General features: G+C 42.1%; 1 protein-coding gene across 5 annotated transcripts in view; it reads right to left on the minus strand.

The window, feature by feature from the left end:
- Window positions 1-3,760: 3,760 nt before the first annotated feature.
- LOC115171427 (RNA binding protein fox-1 homolog 3) overlaps window positions 3,761-21,395 on the minus strand; it is a 242,826-nt gene continuing 225,191 nt past the window's right edge. For 4 of the 5 annotated variants that reach the window (XM_029728233.1, XM_029728230.1, XM_029728234.1 and 1 more), the window contains 3 exons: window positions 17,986-18,044; window positions 15,940-16,018; window positions 13,614-13,709 (listed from right to left, as the gene is read on the minus strand). In XM_029728233.1, the coding sequence (XP_029584093.1) occupies window positions 13,665-13,709; window positions 15,940-16,018; window positions 17,986-18,044 (183 nt within the window). In that variant the 3' untranslated portion in view covers window positions 13,614-13,664. Of the gene's footprint in view, window positions 5,648-13,613; window positions 13,710-15,939; window positions 16,019-17,985; window positions 18,045-21,395 lie in introns of those variants that run through there. The other variant, XM_029728232.1, reaches the window with a different exon arrangement.

A 21,395-nucleotide genomic window follows, 5' to 3' on the forward strand; every position in this document is an offset into this window, starting at 1 on the left:
AGATAACACATAACAGCATTGATTACATAACAGCATTGATAATACATAACCGCATTGATCAAATAGCTAGACCATTCACACATTACATTTAGTTTGAATATCCTTGTTTTTCACCACTCTTCCCTATGTGGTAGGGTGGAAAGTTGTGTGCTATACATCATTACATCCTGTGCTAATCTCAAAAGGACTTCCAGGCAGGTAGTGATGTGAAGCTACATCCATACAGTAGCAGCAGCAGCAGCAGCAGCAGCAGCAGCAGCAGCAGCAGCAGCAGCAGCAGCAGCAGCAGCAGCAGTGTCTAGACCAGATGGCTGAGTGGTGATCTGATAGATGAAGTATCTACTGCTCCAGACACCCAGCCTGATGGTCCCGCCCTCCTCTCTAATATATTAATAGTGTTTCATCGTTGTCTCTGTTCACGCCATGTTCACATCAACTGGGTTTAAGGCAGATCAATACGTATATTCATCATCACTCCAATGGATTGGATGTGGTCATTCAGTACTACAAAATGCAATAGCATACTGAAAGCACGATTACCAGAGAAATCTAACCGCTTTCATTTAAACTCTATTAAAGTTAAAGATTTGTTGTTCATTAGATAATATCTATTTCTTTATATCAAAGTTGATTATAACTCTTTATTAAAGAGGTACAATTTTAAGTATTTGTAGATGTTTTATATGGCTTATTATATTTTTATTTAAAGGCTTAAAATTGTACCTCGTTAATAAAGAGTTTGTTAATGCCTTTGTTAACATTACAGTACATATAGGCATAATTAGTTACCTACATGTTAATTACCAAGTTAACTGCTCAAAATGTTCTAGAATCTCAAGGGTCCTAAATAAGAAGGGACAGGTTGGAAAGTCCTGAGGTATTGGAATCTTTTCATCAGATCTTAATATCTAATCCTACTGTGTTCCATTTCTCCAGCACGCAGCACCTCAGGCAGCCTTGCCCTTCTATCAGGCACTGGAGGCTGCTGCTCTTTGTTCTATATGCCATGGCTTGATGTATAGGGTCTTTTAGCCCCCGTTTTGGCTCAAATCCGAGGGCTCATTTGTACAGATGGGCTTTTACGTGGGCCATTTTAGCAAAGTACCCACCCCATAAAGCCAAAGTGCCTCATTGCTTCATAATTGTGTGATTATGGTCATTTCCTGTGGTCGAGGTGATAGATTATATTTTAGTTCAACAGAGGTTTTTATAATTTTTTATCTTCTCGCTTGACCTTAATCAACCACGGGATGTTTGAACAAAGCCCAAAGACAATATTTCAGATAAAAGGTGTGCGTGGTCAGATCACACAATTGGTGATGGGGGAGCCTATTGTATTAAAGGACGTATGGCCTAATTGGAAACAAGTGATAAAAAATGTAATGACGTTATATAGCTAAGTAATACTAACACGTAGTGGCTCTTGTAGATTAAGGTAATGTAACCTGTACGAGGCTATGGTGCCACCAAGTGGGGGAACCTTGATATTACAAGCTGTAAAGCGGATGCACAAACCATTACATCACATTTAACGTCACAAAACAAGCCTCTGATCCTTTCTGATCCCCATTTTACAAACCAATTAAATCTAAAGATACTGCTAAATTAATACAATATAAATCCAATTTGATGATGTCATCCAAACTTCACCTAATAAGCGTTTCCCCTTCCTGTTCTTCTAAACCACTTATTCATGATATAGACAGGTAACTGCCAAAATAAAGGAAACACCAACATAAAGGGTCTTAATAGGGCATTGGTCCACCACGAGCCACCAGAACAACTTCAGTGCACCTTGACATAGATTCTATAAGTGTCTGAAACTCTATTGGAGGGATGTGACGCCATTCTTCCACGAGAAATTCCATTATTTGGTGTTTTGTTGATGGTGGTGGAAAACACTGTCTCAGGCACCACTCCAGAATCTCCAATAAGTGTTCAACTGGGTTGAGATCTGGTGACTGAGGCGCACACACACACACACACACACACACACACACACACACACACACACACACGCACACACACACGCACACGCACACGCACACACACACACAGTTTTTCTAGCCATGGTAGCCAAAATAATAGGCAACTGGGCATTTTTATACATGACCATAAGCACAATAGGATGTTTTAATTGCAGAATTAACTGAGGAACCACACTTGTTTGGAAGCAGCTGCTTTCAATATTTGTTGTATCCTTCATTAACTCAAGTGCTTTCTTTATTTTGGCAGTTACTTGTAGATCCCATTACCATAATAAATGGAAGCATATATGCGGCGTTCACGTGCTAGTCAAAACTAGGAAAACTCAGAAATGTTCGACTTGCTAACTGGTTGAATGTGGCACGTGTATAACTATACTGAACAAAAATATGAAGGCAACATGCAATAATTTTAATGATTTTACTGAGTAACAGTCCATATAAGGAAATCAGTCAATTGAAATAAATTAATTAGGCCATAATCTATGGATTTCACATGACTGGGCAGGGGCGCTGCCATGGGCATAGGCCCACCCACTCGGGAGCCAGGTCCATCCCCCCTCCCCCCCAGGGTAAAACAAATGGGCTTAGGAGTTGTGCCCCGCCCCCCTTCCACCTGGCACATCTCCCCCAGCTCTCGGTGTCATTGTGATGTCCCATCAAGGGATGTTCTGTCCTTAGGGAGTCTGCACACACTGCTACAGTAACTCATCTTCCTCTACACTGTAACACTCAGGCCAAAAATACACTACCTTTTGGTTGAAGTAGACAAGTTTATTAATGATAATAATGATGATGATGAGGATGATGATAATATTAATAATTAGTCCTAATTATAATAACGTTAATGTCATAATAAATAGAACTCTTAATCTGAAGCACATAAGAGAAGCATACAGAAAGAGAAAAAAAGAAACAAAGTTTAGAATACAGAGCCAGAGGAGAGGGGACTTTTAGAGACTTTTACCTTTCAATATATCCATTGAATTTTTTAACATTTTTGAACTTTATTTAACTGGAACATTTACAAAAAGGAGAAAGAGATATATTTAAAAAATCCTTATAAATAAATGTGTCATTATAGAACAAAATACAAGATTTTGGGAGTCAGAGGGGAGGGGGTATCGCGAGGGGGGATATTATGTACAGAAGGGTCAGGAATACAAAAGGGGCGGTAGACTCACACAGTAGAACGGGAGGGGGTGGTACAGTAGTAACTCTCTCTCAGAGGGATATCCTGCTCATGTCACAGCTCAAGCCATTGTGCTCAGGGCTCAGGAAGATAAGGACTGGTACTTGCAGTCTACACAGAGATCAGGAGGGTGGCCTACTGCCTGCCTGCCTGCCACCACACCTGCTGTTTCTTCACACTCACATTTCACCTGAAACTGACTGGGAGTTAGTTAGCCACATACACTATGTAACTCTCACAATCAAATCTACATCTGTACACTAAACCTGCGTATGATCATTGCCTTCCTCAACAGGACCTGTTACTTAATGTGATGATGAATATACATGTTATTTCCATAAGGGTGTCTGTAATATAGCTGAGAGCTGAGAGAAAGTAGTTGGGGCCCTGCAGGGCCAGAGTAGTTGGGGCCCTGCAGGGCCAGAGTAGTTGTGTATGACTATCTGGAGCACTAGCTATCTGTTGGTAATCAGCAAGTTGTTAAGCAGTTCTGTAGCATATTTGTAGGCCAAAACGTGTGTCTGTGATTCTCTGTATTTGAGTGTGTTTATATGTGTGTTTGTTTAAAGATGCATTACGAAGGTTTCATATAATTTCAGCCAGTAGTTTATCGGTCCCCGAAAACTGTGCACAATTGTGTACAACGTCATCCATTTTGTCTTGCAAAAAGAATGTGCATGATATGTTACGAATTCCAATTCATACAGCATGTTACGAATTTGTAAGTGCTTAAGATCCTGTCCAATCTCTTTAAGTGCAGGGGGAGGGGAAGATCAGTTCACACAATCACCATCACGCTTTCAGTCATATAACACATGATCACATGTTACAGTATATCAGGGGTATAGCTTGTAGGAGGGTGCCCCTTATCTACCCCCTCTACTCCCTGACACCACCACAGCCCATATAATAGATATGTATATATATATATATATTTATATACAGAAAAAGAATACATACTTGTTGGACACCCTAGACATTAAAATACATTCAAGAACTGAACCAACATTCTTGTTTAAACACATGTTTACAGTGACTCTCCTGATATAAAGTAAGGTTGCTTCAACAAATTAAAAGTTTTTTTCTTCTTTAAAAGTTTTCAGTGCTGCAAATCACACAAATAAATATTCTCAGAATACATTGACAAAACAACATTGTAATTGACATGTTTCAGCCCTCATTCCTTTATTACCATTGGATGGGCACTAGTTCTATAATGTTTATCAAGCGACATAGTCCATATGCCTTAGGCTTGTGTTTTGGTTATGCACCTGCTGATGTATTACAATTAGATTATTCGATTATAATTCAATTGTTACATGGACATTGATGAGTATTTCTCTTCTCTGGAAACGTGCATCGTTAGTTAAATGCACCCTGGCTTGTTGGTCTGTCTGTTTGAGATACTTTGTCCACTGGTGCAGATAGAGACACAAAGGCTTGGGCTTTGACCCTGGCAGGTGAGGAAAGTCAGGGACTAATGCATCAAACTCTCTCTCTCTCTTTCTCTCGTGGTGAATCAGAGACCTCTGCTGGGGCTTGGAGAGGAAAGGGAACTGGGGGAGGAACATATCTCATTTCTCTACTAGCCTATCCACAGACAAGTAGACCAGTGACAGTACTGCCCATGGAGAGTGGACCAGTGGTGCTGCCAGGAGGAAGTGGAGTCATGACGACAGTATCCACAGGGAAGTAGAGAACAGCAGTGACTACCCATAGGAAGCTGGCCAGTGACACTGCAACAGGAAGTGGAACAGTGGAACAGTGGCACCAGCGCAAGGAAGGAAGCGGACCAGTGAGACCACGAAAAGACCGCACACAGGAAGTGTAATCATAGAGACCTCCAGCTGGAAGTTAACCATTGACTCTGACCCACAGAAATGGACCTGTAATACAGTGCTTCTGCCTGGATGCTGAACCCTCTTAGCCTGCCACTGTAACATTACTGTATGTGTATATATATCACCTCCTCTTGTCTGTCAGTGACAGGAGTGGTGTGCCAGAGAGAGAAGAGCAGGACTCTCCCTCTCCTCCTTGCATACCACAGAATCAGCATCGAGGGCCAACTGTTCGTCTTCCTTACCAAAAACATAAAAACATATTTGTACATATATACTGTTTTATACACACTTTTTACTTGTAAATCACAAGCTGTAAATCACAAAAGTATAGAAAAATAAAATGTGTTATAATAACAGGATGCTTTCTCTCTTTTTTTCTCTCGGTGTCTTTCTCTTCTACCCGGCAAAGGTGGTCCCTGGTGGAAACTGGCTCACTCCGTCTGTAGCGCTTGTGGCTGGTTTTGACACCGCCGCGGCACCACTCAACATGCACGCCTCCCGTCTTTCCTCACCCGCCTCAGTAGAGGGACTCCTTCTCCTGTTGTTTTCTTAAAGCTAGTTCTCCTCTTCTCGTTGTTTTCATCTGTGATGTCCATCAATACTGAGCACAGCGTTGCCTTTGTTATTTACTGGAGGTGAATAGGAAGAAGAGCAGGGAGACATGGGTAAGTATGCAGAACGTCGCATCTCTGATTGACACATATAGACAGACAACCTACTTGTGCATTTCACTACTTTTAATCATAAAGTTTGTCGTGTTAAGTTTGCTGTGTTTCCTATTCCAAAAAACGTATTCAATATGATGATTCCATACCAGAAACCAGAAAGTAAAAATTATTTGAATATAAACATTGAGAAAATGTATAGAATAAAAAAGTACACTACTCTCACAAAAGTTCCCCTCCATCTTTGTTAAAGCACTGCACCCCAGGGAGGGGGAAAGGTACACAATGTCAGGTTAAGACGGGCTGATGGATTGATGTCAAACCACCCGATTGAGAACCATGCTTAAAAAAAATCACCTGAAAGGGAAGCTTTTGAGGGAAAAAAAGAGAGCATTCTTTTTTCATGCCAGTCTTAAAGTCATACAGCACAAAAGTGCGCTTTAAAGAGCGTAGGCCAAAGCAAATGCTACTTTTCTCCACAAAACAGAGGGCCATTATCACTCTACTGGAGTTCACAGTGAAAAAAGTAATACTGAGGCCTATCGCAGTAGTGGAGAGAGGGAGAAAGGGAGGACAGAGAGGGAGAGAAGAAGGAGAGAGAGGGAGAGAGGGAGAGAGGGAGAGAGGGAGGAGAGAGATGCAGAGAGGGAGGAGAGAGAGGGAGAGAGGGAGGAGAGAGAGGGAGAGAGGGAGGAGGCAGATGGAGAGAGGGAGAAGAGAGAGGGAGAGCGGGAGGAGAGAGAGGGAGATAGGGAGGAGAGAGATGGAGAGAGGGAGAGAGGAAGGGAGAGAGGGAGGGAGAAGAGAGATGGAGAGAGGGAGAAGAGAGAGGGAGGACAGAGGGAGGAGAGAGAGGGAGAGAGGGAGAGAGGGAGGAGAGATGGAGAGAGGGAGAAGAGAGAGGGAGAGAGAGAGGGAGGAGAGAGGGAGAAGAGAGGGAGATAGGGAGGAGAGAGATGGAGAGGGAGAGAGGGAGGAGAGATGGAGAGAGGGAGAAGAGAGAGGGAGAGTGAGAGGAGAGAGAGGGAGAGAGGGAGAAGAGAGAGGGAGAGAGGGAGAAGAGAGAGGGAGAGAGGGAGAGAGGGAGGAGAGAGACAGGTGTCCTGGGACCCTTGTCATGACAGTCTCTCCCTAATTCAGCAGCGTGCCGAGCTGTAGAGGAAAACGAGGCGAGGCATTCATTTTGACATGGCTTTGTAGTACTTTTTCACACCTCCTCCGGAGAAGTAACAATTGAACGCGTGGCATGCTAATCTCAGCCCAGAATGACTCTTTGTCTCTCCCTTCATTTCCCTGTCTCTCCCTCCATCTCCCTCTGTCTTTGTCTCCCCCTCCATCTCCCTCCATCTCCCTCTGTCTCTGTCTCCCCCCTCCATCTCCCTCTGTCTCTTCATCCATCTCCCTCTGTCTCTTCCTCCATCTCCCTCTGTCTCTCCCTCCATCTCCCTCTGTCTTTGTCTCCCCCCTCCATCTCCCTCCATCTCCCTCCATGTCTCTGTCTCCCCCCTCCATCTCCCTCTGTCTCTTCATCCATCTCCCTCTGTCTCTGTCTCCCCCCTCCATCTCCCTCTGTCTCTTCATCCATCTCCCTCTGTCTCTCCCTCCATCTCCCTCTGTCTCTCCCTCCATCTGTCTCTCCCTCCATCTCCATCTGTCTCTCTCTCCATCTCCCTCTGTCTCTCCCTCCATCTCCCTCTGTCTCTCCCTCCATCTCCCTCTGTCTCTCCCTCCATCTCCCTGTCTCTCCCTCCATACTCCCTGTCTCTCCCTCCATACTCCCTCTGTCTCTCCCTCCATCTCCCTCTGTCTCTCCTCCATCTCCATCTGTCTCTCTCTCCATCTCCCTCTGTCTCTCCCTCCATCTCCCTCTGTCTCTCCATCCATGGAGCAGCCTGCCTCATCTTCAGTCCTACGGAGGTCTCACTGGGGACTCTCTATACTAAAATATCCCCCATCACTGTATCACTATATAGCAGAGCAGAGTGGGAACACAATAGCACCTGCGCTACATATAGTGCTCCTCACTGACAGGCAGACCAGCATTGGAGGAGCTGCAGTGACAAATATATTAATCACTCATGGACAAGTCAACTCAGGGGAGGGTTGGGTCGGTGCTGTAGCAAGTGGCCACTGTCACTGAGGACGTTCAATGCATTGCACTGTACCTAAATTGAACATCTACTTATCTATACAATGCTGGTTTAAATCCATAGAAATATTGGGTTTCATTAAGCGTGAACAGGAATTGTAGAAGATTTCATTTTACTGTGCCTGATCAGGATTACAATCAACAAGCTGGCAACAGATTAAACATAGAGCTCTAATGACAAACAAAGTGCTCTCAGAACGGCTTTATTCTGACACTCAAAACAATCAGAGGTTGCTTAGATATGTCACATATACTAACAACTAAGTCATTGATGAAAGAAGACAAAGGAAATGTAATATACTGTAACAATAAATCAAAAGCCAATTACTTACACCTTTCAGACAATATATACTTTTTTGAAATTACATACTGTACAATTCATAGAACAAGTTCAGCTGAATTGAAAATACACAGATAAAACCACTATATATATATATGAATACATAGAAACCAGATAATCAGAGAATTGGTAATATATGTGTATATACATGTCTATATTTTACAGGAAGTGTAACTTTTTTGCTTGTTTCCCTTTTTTTCTACAAATCTTTTGGATGGATAAAGAAATTAAACGGTCAGCTTATCAAGGCTTACTGACTATAATAGTAAATACATCATAATGAATTAACAAACTGTGCATACAATTTACAATTTACATGTGAGCAAACTGTATATGACTGGGCATGTAGTTTAACACCTTCACAGAGTGTTTTTAATAATATAGCTAGCTATGAAAAACACATGTATATGGGATAGAGGATATTATAAAACTGGAAAACCTTTCAGCCTCTACACTATAGATACACATTTTTAATATTTAGCAAAATATAATAAGACACAATATATATTAGTTATTTACATGTTATATGAAGCCTTGATAATTTGACATTTTAACAGTGTAACAATGAAGACATTGATTATAAAGGGAGGAAGAGTTGTACGGACACATTACAACTTTAACTGACAACACTCAAACCCATCCAAGTAAAAACATGACATCACTGCAATGTCCTCATGAATGAAACTGACCACGAGTAACCCTGAAAGTAGAGGATGTAAATGAAAAGACATGTTCTAGGCCGACTTTCTTTTTTAACTGTGAAATGTAGCTGCTGGTAGACTGAGATCTGCACATTGCTATAGTGAAGATGTAGTGTAGGAATGGCCTGTAAGTGAAGCTAGCGATACAGTGATTGATAGTGGCTAATTAGCCTGCTCTAATTTGTGGTGGTGAGGCATGGCGGCTAACACCCCTCCTGGGCATTGATGCTCCTCTCATAGGAGCTAGCATCTTATCAGGCTGGTTCACGTGCAGACAGGAAATGAGTGGCTGCTTAAAGTGGAAGATTCTGTTTTACTGTATCAAGGTTAGGTTATCAATGAGTTAGGAGTTATAAAGTGATTTATTGAGTCAAAGAGTTGTCACGGAGATAGATTTCAGGATATCTAGACTAGAGAAAAGAAGTTGGCAAACCTCAAAAACACACAGCCAGTGAAAAACATGAATTACTATTCGTCACACTATGGCCTCCAGTGTATTTGCTAAACGATAGCTTCAGAAGAACAGCATTCATTAAGATGTCTGCTCTCAGTCTCTGACACTGTGGCTTTCCTACTCAACTCATCTATGACTTATCTGCACCCAAACTGAACAGGGGGATTCAAATAGTCGATTTCCTTTCAAGCGGATCAACTGGTACTATAGTAATTACTAAGTTTCTCTCTCCAATTAAGTTGAGTGTAGAAGTAGCCGTCTGCAAAATAGGATTTTGAAACAACAGCTGTAATGACGGGCATCATTAGGAATTGGTAGGCAGTGAGAGGGAGAATTCAAAGCTACGAGGTTCTCTTTGACCAAGGCAGAGGGGAGTATTTTACTTGCCGTTCAGTGCATGCGTGTGGAGCTGTCTCTTTTATAATATATATATTTTGTGTGGAGCTGTCTCAAGCCTATGTGTTCAAACAGCAGACTTCTACTGTTGTAAATTCAGCTTAAAACGTAGACGCTAATTGAGTTGAAGAAACAGTGGAACTTGGCTTCAGTGAGCCGTTGTTCTTGGGGGATTCTCTGTGTTAGTTCCCCTGGCGCTCAGAGCAGCCCTCCGTTTTATACTGGCGCAATGAAAGTGGATGGGGAGGAAAGTCATTTAAAATGGGTTGTGTCAAACCTACTATTCACACACACACACACACACACACACACACACACACACACACACACACACACACACACACACACACACACACACACACACACACACACACACACACACACACACAGAGTAATTTAATCAGAAACACCTACAAATACATTCATAACTATGTCTGAAGCTTTTTTGAATCCTATAAAAGCCCCCATGGTAGAACCCTAAATACTGGTATATAAAAGGAAGAACAATGTTTTATGCTTTTCTTTGATCAAGTGATGATATATTATTTTGGTATACAACATTAATCTATATCATGTTCAACATGTTGACTAAACATAACTGCTTGTATAAGATGTCTTTATAATCATGTCACACCTTCAAAATGATCAAAATACACAAATAAAGTCTAACAAACAGATAACACTTGAGAGGATACATTCGTAAATTATATCATTATACGAATAGTTGAGTAATTATAGATTTCCATAGTTGTATTCGGATCTTTATATCCTGTCTCTTGGCCTGATCTACTTACAAAATAGTTGATTTGAAATGTTCCCATTTTCTCAAGAGTTCATATGGGTTAACTACTGAGTTGAAGACGTGTATTCGAGTACATTAATATGGTATGACAACACGCACGTGTTATAATACATAAATGGAAGAAGTTTGGAACCACCAAGACTCTTCCTAGAGCTGTATGGAACAAGGTATTTTCTCCTGAAAGTGGAATATGATGCAATCATGTTCACAGTCCATTTCTCTCCTCATAATCGAAAGTCTATAATCTCTCACTCAACCTGCTCTAGTAATTCAGCTCTTCCAGAGAGATTTGGGCAAAATAAACCAATAAGACAATGGTCTGTCATTGTAAAGTGGGGGAACCCACTGGTAGTGTTTGGTGGGTATGCTTGACTTGGACTGAAATAGGTGCCGGTAGTCATTTTGGGTCCTGGTATTGTTTATATTTAGGTGCAGGAGCTCAAGCAGTAGAACATCTGAGGTGCCGGTGCTCAGCTCTGGTAAGCTCCTGCCCAAGTCAAGCACTGATTATGTCAAGAAAATAAACAGACAAGCATTCTACTGATACAATTAGTTGTCAGATCAAATCACTTGTAGTGGTTTATCCTGAGGTACAGAATGTTTTGTGCAATACTGAAAAGTGAATAGTTATCAGGAATTGCACTACAGTACTTCATAGATGAGTCGACAGTGTAGCCTACTAAAAATAATGATTAGCCACCTCTAAACGTCACATATAGTGCCTTCGGGAAGTATTCAGACAACTTGACTTTTTGCTAATTTTGTTATGTTACAGCCTTATTCTAAAAATGATTAAATATAATTTTTTCTTCAGCAATCTACACCCAATACCCCATAATGACAAAGCAAAAAGAGGTTTTTAGAAATGTTTGCAAATGTATTAAAAATAAAAAACTGAAATACCTTATTTACAAGTATTCAGACCCTTTGCTATGAGACTCGAAATTGAGCTCAGGTGCATCCTGTTTCCATTGAACATCCATGAGATGTTTATACAACTTGATTGGAGTCCCCCTGTGGTAAATTCAATTGATTGGACATGATTTGGAAAGGCATACACCTGTCTATATAAGGTCCCACAGCATGTCAGAGCAAAAACCAAGCCATGAGGTCGAAGGAATTGTCTGTAGAGCCAGGATCGTGTCGAGGCACAGATCTGGGGAAGGGTACCAAAACATTTCTGCAGCATTGAAGGTCCCCAAGAACACAGTGGCCTCCAGCATTCTTAAATGGAAGAAGTTTGGAACCACCAAGACTCTTCCTAGAGCTGGCTGCCAGGCCAAAATGAGCAATCGGGGGAGAAGGGCCTTGAAGGGTGACCAAGAACCCGATGGTCACTCTGACAGAGCTCTAGAGTTCCTCTGTGGAGTTCCTCTGTGGAGATGGGAGAATCTCCCAGAACAACAACCATCTCTGCAGCACTCCACCAATCAGGCCTTTATGGTAGCGACCAGAAGGAAGTCACTCCTCAGTAAAAGGCACATGACAGCTCGCTTGGAGTTTGCCAAAAGGCACCTAAAGACTCTCAGACCATGAGAAACAAGATTCTCTGGTCTGATGAAACCAAGATTGAACATTTTGGCCTGAATGCCAAGCGTCACGTCTGGAGGAAACCTGGCACCATCCCTACAATGAAGCATGGTGGTGGCAGCATCAGGCTGTGGGGATGTTTTTAAGCGGCAGGGACTGGGAGACTAGTCAGGATCGAGGCAAATATAAACGGAGCAATGTACAGAGAGATCCTTGATGAAAGCCTGCTCCAGAGCGCTCAAGACCTCAGACTGGGGTGAAGGTTCACCTTCCAACAGGACAACAACCCTAAGCACACAGCCAAGACAACCCAGAAGTGGCTTCGGGACAAGTCTCTGAATCTCCTTGAGTGGCCCAGCCAGATACCGGACTTGAAACTGATCGAACATCTCTGGAGAGATCTGAAAATAGCTGTGCAGCAACGCTCCACATCTAACCTGACAGAGCTTGAGAGGATCTGCAGAGAAGAATGGGAGAAACTCCCCAAATACAGGTGTGCCAAGCTTGCAGCGTCATAACCAAGAAGACTCGAGGCTGTAATTGCTTCAACAAAGTACTTTGTAAAGGTTCTGAATACTTATGTAAATGTCATATTTCTGTTTTATTTTATATATATTTTCAAAAAAATAAAAAAGAACTGTTTTTGCTTTGTCATTATGTGGTATTGTGTGTAGACTGATTGGGGGGGGGCAATGTAATCAATTTTAGAATAATGCTGTAACGTAACAAAATGTGGATAAAGTCAAGGGGTCTGAATATTTTCTGAATGCACTTTACACTTTAGTTAATAATACGTAAACATGCAAATTAGTGTAGAAAAAATCTGCCTGAAATAAACAAAGACATTGAATCCTTAACAATCCTAAGTCATTTCGCATAGAGTGCCATCACATTAGCGAGAGCTAGCCCAGTCTCAACCCCAGGTGAACTCTGACCCCTCACTGTGGTGCAATGGCCCTCACTCTGCATGCTGTCACACCACATCACTGTTAGGACTCCAATTCAAGTGCATTAGGACACTCCAACATTACAGAGCAATCATACAGTTGACAGTGGCGTCTTGTGAAATAAGAATTAGCAGGGCATGTGCATCGTCTTTGTTATTACGATAATTATGTATTTCTAATGCTAATTGGAATACAATATTTTGTTTCCTGCTTGAATTTAATTGAATTCCAATTCAAGAATAGGCTAAATAACAGTGTATCTAATGCCCCACTAGATTGTCATCCATCTGACGGTCACTGCAGAAACACACCCCTCTGATCATGCATCATGCGTACTACAGTAGGCTCACATTGGTTATGGTGACACAGCACCCATCTACAGCAGTCACATGTGCAGAACATAACTTCTCCGAAATCAATCCAAAGCACAAAATGAATACAAAACAAATCATAGGAGCAGACCAATGATGACATCAAAAAGGTTGTAGAAATCGTCTGTAGCGGGAGGGCGGGTGTCAGGGGGAGGGGTCAGCATTGGGACCTGGAAGCTTTTAGTTTGATTTAGCGCTCCACGAAGGATGAGGTGTTTGCTTGTTTGTTAATTTGTTTGATTTTTGTTTGTTGGGGGGTAATGTCTCTGTCTTTCTCTCTTTTTCTTTCTGTTAGTAGGGAGTGAAGCGACTGTACCCTCCTCTGTATAGGCTAGCCTGCAACATCAAAGATGAAAAAGGACCAATCAGTATTAAGGTGGTGACAGCTTGGTTGTTGAGTTCTGTTTTTTCCACAAATTTCCTTCCTTTATTGGTTTTGTTACAACGTCTGTGTCTGAAAGACATGGGATTAAATGCATTTAATTGAGCTGGTTTAATCAAAGTAATAATAGTTTTTGTTCATTAGAGTATGCATAAGTTGGGTATGTGTGTGTTCTGAGGAGGGCCGGTCCAGGTGTTGGAGCTGGAGGATAAAGAACCTGGTAGTGATAAAGTATGAAATTAGTCTGAAATAATTTTGCTATTTGTAGCAGAGAGAAAAACCCTTTCCTAGATATCAATATTCTTCTTTTGGCTTGCTACATGGAGAAGTGGGCCCCGCCCTCAAATGCAGTTTCCATGCATTAATTACATTAAGCAACAAATTGGAAAATACTGTGCTTGTTTCATGCTTTTGACTGTAGGAAAACATTCCTCATGAAATGGCTTTCCAGGCTACAACAATGTCATAGATCCAACCAAAGCGAATTAAGTTCAAAGGAGTTTAATCGTAATTCTCTTTCAAGTCCAACCGTGGTACCCACACCTTTCTGGATGTGTATTGCACCAGAGGATATTGGTCCCTAGGTTTACTGCCATGCTCTGGTTAACCAGGGAAAACACACACACACACACACACACACACACACACACACACACACACACACACACACACACACACACACACACACACACACACACACACACACACAATATCCCATGTACTCTGAGCAAGCCCCAAACCTTCAAAGGCTAAATAGCCCTTAATTTAAAGGAACCCTCTTGCTTGTATAAAATTTTTATCAGTATAAAAAAGCATTTGCAATTTTTTTGCACGCTGGAAATCAGCAAAGAGAATTTTAAGCAACCTTGGAGGAACTAATTATTGAAAGGTTTCTAAATGCAAAAATCGCTGCTCTCTCCTTTGGAACCATTAATCAAAGAGGACTAAAGAATTAGTAAGCAAACCATTTTTTTTCTGAATCTATTTCATGGTGTGTCTCTGCACTGTAAGATCTGAACTCCTATTGTGTCAAGATGGTTTATTCACTACCAGGGTCTCACACCTCACCAGCTTCCACCCCACCACAGTGATCCCCTCAACTTCCACCCCACCACAGTGATCCCCTCAACTTCCACCCCACCACAGTGATCCCCTCAACTTCCACCCCACCACAGTGATCCCCTCAACTTGCCCCACACACACAACCCAAGCTCAGACATGAAGGGCCAAATTCAGCCTGGCTAAGAAAGGGTGACTAAGAGTGGCAGTGAAGGGAAGGAAATTTGGAGGAAAAGAAGCACAGTTTTTAATTAAGTAAATGAAGAGGAAAAAAATAAATGTCTTAATTAATGAAAGCTTTTAGCTAGCAGCTGCACCGGGGAACTGTACGCTGTTTTTTATGTTGTTGAAAAATCGCATGCATGCCGGAATGGTACGTTTAAGTCATTTGTCTGGCAGAGAGCTCGTCCCATCAACCTTGTGGACTGGAGGGGTGAGTGAGAGAACTCCCTCCCTCCCTCTCTTTCTCTTCCATGTCCCACGGCACACTGCTGCATGCGTTTGATGGTCGTTCATCTTTCAAATTACTCTATGAGCCCAGTCCCATGCCCTCATTGTAAAACAAAACATTGAGAAACTATCTCCCCATTATAGGATGGTCTTTTACTGATAGTATTTTCATCTTTGATGTTAGCTGCAAAAGCTAGCTAAAAACAGACATTAACCATTCAACTTCACCCCTTAAAGTTTAGAGTTCGGCTGAAAGGAAGAATGGAACAACTCATTTGGAGTTGAATAGTGGCAGGAATAGAATGATTATACTAGTGTTGAAGATGCCCATGTGTTTGGATTGAATTAGTTGTAGTGATCATTCCCATTTTAGCAGTAAAAAGCCTGAATCAAATTAATATTGTATGTATGAGGTGAGCTTGTGTGACATAACATGAAACAAATCCATTTCACTGAATTCACAATGACCACATGCTAGGGAATTCTCCTGCACTCCACTAGGTTGTGCCAAACAGCATGACAAAGAGGAAATAAAGCCCACTGACTTGGCTTAGTTCAATGGTCTTTATCTCCGAGTGCTCCTGGAGCGACAGAGCACTGCGGCTGGCGGCCTCTGCTCTGTGTTCGTGTGGTTAGCCAACAACCGGGTGCAGAGGAAAGCGAGAGTGGACTTACCATGGTCCCCACACTGTATGTAGCGGCAGGGCCGATTGTGTGGTGGTAGGGGTCTGCTGTTGCATAGACTCTGCCATAGCTGCAATGGAAAAGGCCAGGAGATTAGGGTCATTGACGTAGAGTATATTTTCAATGCTTGTTTGATACTTGGCCCTAAAGTCAACACTTTCAAGTCTCTAAAACAATTATTTCCCTCTCTCTACCCCCTGGTTTAGAAAATGATACAAGGCTGAGTAGAAAAGGAGTTCAAAGGTGGTTGGATCATTCTCTGTGAATACACATTGTCCTTTTCACTGTCACCTCGATTAGTTGGCAGTGATGGGTACTGAGGGGGGAGAGAAAGAGAAACAGAGAGAGAAAGAGAGAAAGAAAGAGAAAACAGAGAAAGATAGAAGTGCTGGAGGGCTTGGGCCCAGTCTGTGTACGCTCTCTCACCCTGCTGTTGTTTACCCAAGCTGAACAGTGGGCTCACACCACTGTCTTTTCATTGTTACTGGTTTGGAACTAATCCTTCCAATTTCCTTCTGAGACAGGACAAGATGTGTGCCTTATTTATTTATTTATTTACTCGACTTCACATATTCCTTTATTTACTTTTTTTTCTTCAATGCTCGCTTGCAAATGAGGGTCTGTACGGAGCAGATAAGGCATTCCCAGCCAAGCACTGAGGGCACCAAATCAACCAGGAATAAAAACCAAGAGGAGAGAGGGAGAAATGTCATTTTCCTTAAGGAGACAAGACATCCAGCCTACAAGGCTGGAGCGGGGCGAGGAGGACATTGAGTTATATAAGATCTAAATATGGTGTGTCCCATTGGAGTCCAACACCCAAGGTCAGTGAGCAGGACGTGGAGGGTGAAGGAGCTGGATGAGAAGGCTCCAGGGGGAGAGGATGGGCTGTACCATGACATGGTCAGGGGTGGTCTCTGTGATACTCTTATCTACTGTGAGCACCAAACCCCAGAGGCCCACTAAGGCTAATCTATCTACAAAATGGGCTCTCACCAGTGTGGCATTGCTAACCACCTCGAGGTCAAACGGCCCCTCAGAACGTACGTCACGCGGCTTCACTACGCTGATTGGCCCCGGGCAGGGCCTCGGTAATAAAAGCAGGTCTGTGGGCACAAGCTTTTTGAAAAATGAATGTTTCATATTTTATGGGGATTTTACAAGCCTCTTATGATCCCTGTGACCTCCTTTCATGATTGGCTGATTGCTCCGCTGGTAAGTCTGATAAGGTATTGCTGAGACAAACCCCTATTGATCCAATGGGCATGACCGCTTATTCAAAAAGAAACAAACAGACAAGGGAAGCAAAACAAAGCAAAACAAACAACTCGGGTGAATTACATTAAATCTCAGGAGGAAAATATAGGCAAGAGAAACAGGAATTAAATCACTCCCAGAGGAAAAAGCCGCTGTCCAATTTCTGCTCCCTCCGAGCACGGCTGCTCATAATTCGCAGTGCGGCGAGGCCAGATAAATCTTACATTATCGATATGATCTTCAGGCTCTCAGGCAGGGTGTACGTTATCACAAGTGACATGCTCAATCCCTCCCAGATTAGATTCCCAAACCAGCCCACATCCAGCCTGACAGCGGCTTTGAAGGCCCGAATGAATCAGCCACGCCTCCTCAAACGGAGCACACCTGAACCCGAATGACATCAGTCAGAAGTGATAGAGTCCCTGCCCATCCATCCCTCTCTCCCTTCCTCCCGCAGACCGCAGGCCATTCATAAATACAGTTGATATACCCTCTCGCCCGTCAAAGGCAGAGAGGCATGGGATAGATCATCTTGTCGAACAAGGTTACTTTTTTGTGTGCTTATCCTGAGGCCATAGTGGATCTCCTAATGGACAGTTCAATCTGAGGGAGGGTCACAACTCCAGAGAGAGTTTATCTTCACCCTCCTATGTGGGAGATACTTTGGAGAGTGGGGAAAGGTTGACGTCACTTGTCAGACCTTGTCACAACTTCTAATTTAATCCATCACAATATCAAAGTAATATTAGTTATTTTATGCAGCACGTGGAATGCACTCACCTGTCACTGTAGGCAGCAGCGGTGGTGGGCTGGGCGTATCTGTACGCAGCGTAGCCCCCCTGTTGGACTCAGACAGTTAGACAACCACCCACAACAGCATGTATATTACCAGTATTCTCAAACAAATAATAGCAAGCATTTACTAAAAGATCCAACATCGGGTTTGCAACATTGTCCATTGTTGGGAACATTTCAAAACTGCATATTCTATTCATTTTCCAAGTATTCATATGAAATCATTAAAAAAGTCTAATCGAAGAGTATGTACTGAGGCAACGCTAGGTGCAAGACGCCCAGAACACAACCAGAGGGAGCTGTTTAATATTTGGTAGCTGAGGCAGCGGAGAATGAATGATCCCCTGTGAGACTGGGGAGGAGAGCCATGTGTTCCCTCTGTGGCACCTTGCGTGACAGTAGGTGCACAACATGGTCCACATGAGAAAGAACAGAACAGTGGTGTGATAACGCTCCCCAAATCATCCCACATTCAGAATGGGAAAGCAGCAATGGCCTGCTGCATTATTGAAGAGACCCCTTTTTCTTCACACGTACTGTGTTGCACAGGAGCAAACCAAGACGTACAGCGTCTTCAGAAGCTATTCACACCTCTGGACGTTTTCCACATGTTGATGTGTTACAGCCGGAATTTAAAATGGATTGAATGGAGATGTTGTGTCACTGGCCTACACACAATACCCCATGATGTCAGAGTGGAAGTTTAGAAATGTTTACAATTTAATAAAAAATAAAAAGCCGAAATGCCTTGAGTCAATAAGAATTCAACCACATTGTTATAGCAAGCCTAAATAAGTTTTGGAGTAAAAATGTGCTTAAAAAGTCATATAATAAGTTGCATGGACTCAGTCTGCGTGCAATAATAGTGTTTGACTACCTCATCTCTGTACCCCACACATATAATCATCTTTAAATTCCCTCAGTCAAGTAGTGAATATCAAACACAGATTCCATCGCAAAGACCAGGGAGGTTTTCAAAAGCCTTTCAAAGAAGTTCACCTATTGGTAGATTGGTAAACATAAAAAAAATCAGGCATTGAATAACCCTTTGAGCATGGTGAAGTTATTAATTACACTATGGATGGTGTATCAACACACCCAGTCACTACAAAGATACAGGCATCCTTCATAACTCAGTTACCGGAGAGGAATGTAGCCTCTCAGGGATTTCACCACGATGCCAACAGTTTTGAGTTTAATGGCTGTGACAGGAGAAAACTGAGGATGGATCAACAACATTGTTGTTACTCCACAATACTAACCTAACTAACAGAGTGAAAAGAAGGAAGCCTGTACAGAATAAAAATATTCCAAAACATGTATCCTGTTTGCAATAAGGCACTAAAGTAAAAAAAAATTAAAGTAAAGAAATTAACTTTATGTCCTGAATTCAAAGCGTTAAGTTTCGGGCAAATCCAACACAAGACATCACTGAGTACCTCTCCTCATATTTTCAAGCATGGTAGTGGCTGCATCATGTTATGGGCATGCTTGTTTTTAAGATCAAGATAAACGGAATTGAGCTAAGCACAGGCAAAATTCTCGAGGAAAACCTGGTTCAGTCTGCTTTCCAACAGACACTAGCAGACAAATTCACCTTTCAGCAGGACAATAACCTCAAAGTTGCTTACCAAGATGACATTGAATGTTCCTGAGTGGCCCAGATACAGTTTTGACTTAAATCAGCTTGAAAATCTATGGCAAGTCTTGAAAATGGCTGTCTATCAATGGTCAACAACCAACTTGACAGATCTTGAATCATGTTAAAAGTAATTATGTGCAAATATTGTACAATCCAGATGTGCAAAGCTCTTAGAGACTTACCCAGAAAGAGCAAAGGTGATACGAACATGTGTGAATACTTATGTAAATAGATATTTCTATATTTAATTTTCAATAAATTAGAAAACATTTCTAAAAACATGTTTTCACTTTGTTATTATGTGGAAAAATATATATTTAATCCATTTTGAATTCAGGCTGTAACACAACAAAATATGGAATAAGTCAAGGGGTATGAATACTTTCTGAAGGCACTGTAACTGGGGCTTGGTGTTTGGGAAGTCAGGGCCTGTGTATTAATTTGCCAGAGTGGGAGAAGGAATGAAAAACTTCATTGGGGAGAGCAGTCATTACTCCAACTGAAAAATTAAGCTGTTCACCTACTGTTTTTCTATTAGCACCAATGGAGCATTGGCCCATCTCCATCCTATATCCTACGGTGGGTATACAGGTGGTAGTGCTGAGAGTGCTTTTTGAGGTCGGTTCGGTTTCGGTTTAATTATTAAAAAATAATCATGATTTTTGATGACGATTTTTTTTTTTTACATTAAATGCGCTATTTATTGTGTCGGTTGAATGGTGTAACACAGAATAAAACAATGAATAAAAGTCCCATGAAGGTAGTAACTGCTTATCACTTATTAATGTTTTATTCACATGACTTTACTTTAATAATATATTTTAGTTGTTGTGTATATTACATTTGTTTTATTTTATAACTTTTCTATTTCATTCCAGTCATCATCTCTATAGAGCTGCTGTCTGACAAAATCACTGTTTTAATAGTTCTTCAACATAAATAAGGCATACTTTTATGACGGCTGAATACCAACTATCAATCACTTGATCATGTATTTTCAGGTAGAGATACCTTGCAAAGCAACTGCTCTCTCTCCTACTCGATCGCACGTCTTCTGTCTCTTCTAGTCCCTCTCAGTGCACCCACACAGACCGGACAAGTAGGTAGTTAATTACCACGTTTTCTGCTCTAAACTATGTAGAATATTGGCCTGTTTAAAACTACAACTCCCTACTACACCGCACAGTTCGGGCTTGATCTGATTCATCTATAGAGAAACTGAGCAAAGTGTGCATTGAGCTCACAGAAATAAAAAGGGAAAAGAATAACCTGTTATTTGGCTGTAAATAATACGTGTTCTATTAGTCCAAAGGCGAGCTACACTACCGTGGAGATAGGACGTCTAAAGACTGTGGCCAGGGCTCTTTGGGGAATCAGGTCAGAGGGCAGATGGACCAGGCTCTGTATTTGAGTCATCCTCCCTGCCCATGGAGGCAGGAAGTCATGGCTAAGGCCAGGCAGAGGAGTTCCTGTGGGATGGCCATGCCCTGGGACAGTGCTGCTGATTACAGCAACAAAACCCAACAACACACAGCCACAATAAATCACTTGCACACATGTCAAATCCTGCCCACAACAGTGCAACACATTTGTTATTGTGTCTCGCCCCAGTGTGTGTGCATGCGTGTGCACGTCACGTGTGTGCCTGACTGTGTGTATGAATATGAATACATCCATTCCTAATATACTCCCTGTGAAGCAGGGTCTCATGTTGGGGTCTCATCCTGGATGCTCTTTTTAATGACAATTTCTT

This window comes from Salmo trutta, chromosome 32, assembly GCF_901001165.1.
Source record: "Salmo trutta chromosome 32, fSalTru1.1, whole genome shotgun sequence".
NCBI classification, from domain to species: domain Eukaryota; kingdom Metazoa; phylum Chordata; class Actinopteri; order Salmoniformes; family Salmonidae; genus Salmo; species Salmo trutta.